Source organism: Buceros rhinoceros, unplaced genomic scaffold (genome assembly GCF_000710305.1).
Source record: "Buceros rhinoceros silvestris isolate BGI_N320 unplaced genomic scaffold, ASM71030v1 scaffold37367, whole genome shotgun sequence".
In the NCBI taxonomy this organism is placed as follows: domain Eukaryota; kingdom Metazoa; phylum Chordata; class Aves; order Bucerotiformes; family Bucerotidae; genus Buceros; species Buceros rhinoceros.
Window position 1 is genome coordinate 24,800 of NW_010424607.1, and position 4,849 is coordinate 29,648.

At 49.7% G+C, this 4,849-nt stretch overlaps 2 protein-coding genes across 2 annotated transcripts in view; one reads left to right on the forward strand and one right to left on the reverse strand.

Moving 5' to 3' along the window:
* Window positions 1-1,216, forward strand: part of KDM2B (lysine (K)-specific demethylase 2B) — a 17,527-nt gene extending 16,311 nt beyond the window's left edge. Inside the window, exon 10 of the mRNA XM_010140848.1 lies at window positions 375-1,216. Coding sequence (XP_010139150.1) covers window positions 375-556 — 182 coding nt within the window. The 3' untranslated portion in view covers window positions 557-1,216. The remainder of the gene's footprint in view (window positions 1-374) is intronic.
* A 2,339-nt stretch (window positions 1,217-3,555) lies between these two features.
* Window positions 3,556-4,849, reverse strand: part of RNF34 (ring finger protein 34, E3 ubiquitin protein ligase) — a 4,509-nt gene continuing 3,215 nt past the window's right edge. Inside the window, exon 5 of the mRNA XM_010140849.1 lies at window positions 3,556-3,743. Within this exon, the coding sequence (XP_010139151.1) occupies window positions 3,556-3,743 (188 nt within the window). The remainder of the gene's footprint in view (window positions 3,744-4,849) is intronic.

The following is a 4,849-nucleotide window of genomic DNA, read 5'->3' on the forward strand; positions in this document are numbered from 1 at the left end:
GGGCGGCGGGAGGACGGGAATTGCCCATCGGTGTTGGACACCCATCAGCGGGAGTGGTTTTACCCAGCTCCTCTCCTGCCCGTGGGGTCAGTCCCCACCAGGGCCCCATTCCAGCAGCTGGGTGTGTAAATAACGCCTGCCCCGGGCCCCCACCTCATCCTCCGCAGGGGATTTTCCGAGGCAGCACATCTGGCTGGCTTTGTCTCCTCAGTTACGCAGAGTCAGGGGGATCAGGGAATGGCGACGGGGCTGGCTGGGAGGAGCAGGAAGGACTTTCCGTGGTCAGGATAAACCGTCCTCGTGGTGGAGAACAGATGGAGACACGCTGCTCACTTTCTCCCCCTTTGTTTTGCGGGTTGTTTTTCCCCCGGCAGACTGCAATAAGGTTACTGACCAGTGCCTGTCTTACTTCAAACGGTGTGGAAACATCTGCCAGATCGACCTGAGGTACTGCAAGCAAGTGACAAAAGAAGGCTGCGAGCAGTTCATCGCAGAGATGTCAGTAAGTGTCCAGTTCGGGCAGGTGGAAGAAAAACTTCTGCAAAAACTGAGTTAGTTAAAGGACACGTGTAAATACGGGGCGGGGGGCGGGGGGAGGGACTGAGAACACGTAGGGATTTTATTTTCAATTGGGAACTTGGACTATTGGAAAAATATCGCGATTGGATTTTACAACTCTTGTCGAGAACAACATGAAACTACCCATGTTACGAATTTCAACTTGTGCCACTAATTCCGTCTGCCTGGGATGTCCTGCACTGGCTCTTATGCAAATTCATAAGGCGACTGTTATTGGTGATAATTGTTCACACCCGGAAGACGACCGAGCTCCAAGAAATACTGTTATTTAAAGTACCACAGCATGTGCTTGGTAGTGTAAATTTGATTTCTGCTTTTCATTTCTTAAAACAACAACAAAGCCCCGAGCTGAGGTTGGTGTCATGACGGTGGACCACGCGCTGCATCTCTGCCTTCTTAACACGTTTTGTTTTGTTACATCTTACATTATGCAGAACTATTTTTGTACAAAAATTGTTTAAAAATTATTTATGCAATGTTTGAATGCATTACCAGTGTTTCGGTTTTGATTGCCAATTTTTATCTTTACTTATGGTAGGCGAGAACTTAACCTATACTTCGTAGACAGTATCTATCTACAAATGTGCCCAGGTCAGGAAAAGTAGGTTAATACTTTCAACTTCAAGCATGTTTTAATGGAAGTTTATATCCTGCTTTGTATACTTCAGAAGTGACATAAGCATGTTGTGGAAATAAGGTGTAAATTATAGTTGAAGTAAAACACTTTTATCTGTATAGAAATCACCTTTTTCTCAAAATTTTAAAAAAAAATCCAATTTCAGCTTTTGCACATAGGAGGGTTTCACTCTGTAGCATGAGCTCTTGTACTCAATATAAAATTAATTTATACAGTGAGTCCAGCCGTAGAATAAATGGTCAAACGTAGTCTCTCTTTCTTTGAAGTGTGAGTTGAGTTCTCATTTAAGGTTTATAACATGGTTATTTCCTGATTGTAAAATTCTGCATTCATAAGTGCCATTGTTGTACGGTGTTGTTTTCGTAGACCTTCCTGATGCAGTTTTACCTTTGTTGAATTTGTATAAACAATTGTACAAAAACAGGCGCTGGCTCTGCGGGTTTCTGTCCCGGCGCGGGGTTCTGTGGGCTCGGGGTGGGTGGAGCCCCGTGGGCTCACAGCGGTGTTGGAGGACGGTGCAGGTCGAGGCTTCCAGCCTCGCTGCGACCAGGATTCGCAGCAGAAGCTCCTTGGCCTTGTCGTGCTCCAAGTAGCACTTTCACAGTGCTTGGTCTTTGTCGGCATCTTCCAACACATTTTTACCTCACCCAGCCCTGGTGAGGCCAGAGGAACACTTACACCTCCCCAGGAGCGTGTTAAAGCTTGAGCTTGTAACCAGCTGAAGAGACAGAGGCAGAAAAAGCTCATCACAAAACTTTATTTAGCTTGTGCGGCCAAGGATCAGCCAGGAAATAACACAGAGGGTACATCTTTCTTCATTACTTTGCCCACCAAACAGAGACTCCAGGAATTAAGTACCATTAAAAAGTTACTTCTAGAAAATAAAGCCATTGAGAGGTTTGCTCCCTTCTGAAAAATCACCAGCAGCGGCTCTAAGCTGTGTACTTATCTGGGGGAGCTTTTTCAGGCCAGCTTAACTTCTCATGTAAGACAAGAGCAGGCATGACAGCGTAGCAGAGGCCAGAGCTCTCAGGTGCCGCAGCCAAGACTCTGTTACACCTCTGGCACGTGGGAAAGGAAAAGGAGAACCTGTGGCTTCACTGCACCACCCTGACAAAAGGAGAAACCAGCCAGAGCAGACTGGGACCTTCCTCACCTCTCCTGAACTTAATCAAACGTGGCCACAGGCAGCCTGTCCCCAGAACGAGAGCTGTTCTTGCCGCTGTCTTCCCTAAGTCGTCCGTCACAGACCTCCTGCCAGGACGGCTGGCGTTCTTGCTCCAGGAGGACCCTTGCCCCAGCTGCTGTCACAGAGCTCGGCTGGAAACAGGGCCAAGGGCTGATGGCAACACAGGCCACCCCGCAGCCAAGGGGCAGCGCGGGTAACGGTGACTCAGCCTTGGGTGAACGTCTGTGACCAGGAGGGGTTAGACAAATACTGTGTCTCCCTTCGCACTACTCCAGCCCTCCCTGTTAGGTTAGTAACCCCGTACGTACATTCTACATGTTAGCAGCAAGTATTTTCATGACCCTGATTAGTATTCACAGTAACATCAGGTTGTCGGCACACGGCGTACAATCATCACACGTAAGAGTAATAGTTAGAAGAGGCATGAGTGGCTTAAGGACCCCAGTACAGCAGTTTGCTAGACCCCAGTTAAAAAAATACTTTATTCCTAAACTAAAAACCACTTAGTATTTGGACACCACACGGCCGAGTCCTGTGAAGTGACTGAGCCCCGCGACGTGCCCGAGCTTTCTGCACCTCCACGCAGAGACAGCACGTGTGTAACGCAGACATTCAGAACAAAGCCATCGGCCTAGAGGAGGTGGTTTAAGGGCTTCTGTGTGGGTGCAGTTAATGGCGGTGCTTCCTACAGGCGCGTTTCACACTGCTGGCACCGCTGCAGGGACAGTGTCCAACAGTTACATTCCCTATGGACAGAAAAGCTGAATATTCAACTGATAAAGAGTCGTTGCTTCTAAAGCACTAGACAACGCAACACACTAACGTGGCCGAGCGGAGGAGTTGCCTGCCCCCGGCCGAGGTCTGGACGCGGTCATCACAGGTGGTGTTCTTCAGAAGAGAGCAAGAGCTGCTGTAAACAGTTTGACTCGAAGAGTTCGTGGGTCTAAGGAGGTCGGGCAGCGCTGTTGCTGTACACACAGGCACCCCTGGGGTTTGCTCTGCTGTAGAAAAAGGTTTCAAGAACTTGTAGAGCTTGATGACCAAAATGCTGTTTATTGGGAACTAAAGAGCTGACAATGCCCCGAGGTTCGGCACTCCTGCCCGCAGCGATTCGGGAAGAGCAACGGCAAAACCCGGCCCCAGGCTGGGATTACGATTTGAAGACGTGCACGGCCCGCACCACGTACTGGCGGCAGATGGGGCACTCGCTCATCCTCTTGCCGCACTTGGTGCAGGTGACCATGTGGCCGCACTCCAGCAGGACACAGTCGATGGTGGCATCCATGCAGATCCGGCACAGGTTGTCATCATTGTCGTTCAGCTGCATCTTCTCGCCCTCTGAAAACCAACAGAGGGAGGTCACACACTCGAGCCCTGGAAAACCAGTTCAGTTCTAGCCAGACAACCACTAAAATAACAGGCAGCTCGTTTAGCTTGAAGCAGTGCTGCTCCCCGTCGCCTTTCTAACCCACAGCTAAGAATTCGTCTATGTTCCTTCAAAAAGAATACAGAAAGAAACATCTTCAGAAAGAAACAAGACCTAGAAAGCCCCTCAGCGAACACCTGATGTTCGGGTCCATTCTTTAAACTCAGAGACCATTTTCAATTCAGAATATGATGACTGAAGTAAGGGCCTGGATTGAAACGCAGAATGTGTTGGTTTTCCAGCTCTGAGCTGACTTCATTTGGCAGAACACTTTCCACGGGAGATTAAACACAACAATAACAAGCAGGGTAAGAAGTGGAAGCCTGAAGTAGACCGTAAAGGTGGCAGAACTGAGCAAAACCCGACCTGAGCAAAACCCGACCCGAGCAAAACCTGACCCGAGCAAAACCTGACCACAGCCCCATCAATAACCCAGTGTTCCGCCAGACCGTGCTGGAAGAACAAAACCTCTTGTGTTTACAGCTGGGTTTCAGGGAGGTTTTTCCAATTTCCATCCGTGCCCAAGCTGAGGGTCTCACCCGTGCCATGTTCTGACATTCACTAGCAATCCCCCACCTTCACACTCCTCCTCCACCCCCATGAGCCGCTAATTTCACTCCCCGTTAGCAGAGTCCCTGCAGCATGTCTGCTGGCATGACCCTGCTGCATGTGGCCCAGGGCTATGGAGTTTTCCAGTCACCACAGTCCCCCGTTCTTTGCAGCCCAGCCGCGGGATGCAGGATGACGTGCCAGGCAGGCAGGTTTCAAGCGGGCAGTGACATCAGCAAGTTGCTCCTCAGATTAAACTCTGAATGGGAGTTGGTCTGTGGCCGTTCTACAATCACACGAACGAAAGACTCCAGCTGCCGCGTGTAAGAGAGGGTAGAAGAATGGACTAGTGACTGAGCTGCAGCCACAGAACCACCTTATCGTAACACCGTGGACCCGGACCAAACCACTCGAACTTGGCCTTTGGCCAGCGTAGCTTTTAATTCTGCACCGCAGTAAAGCCCTGAAC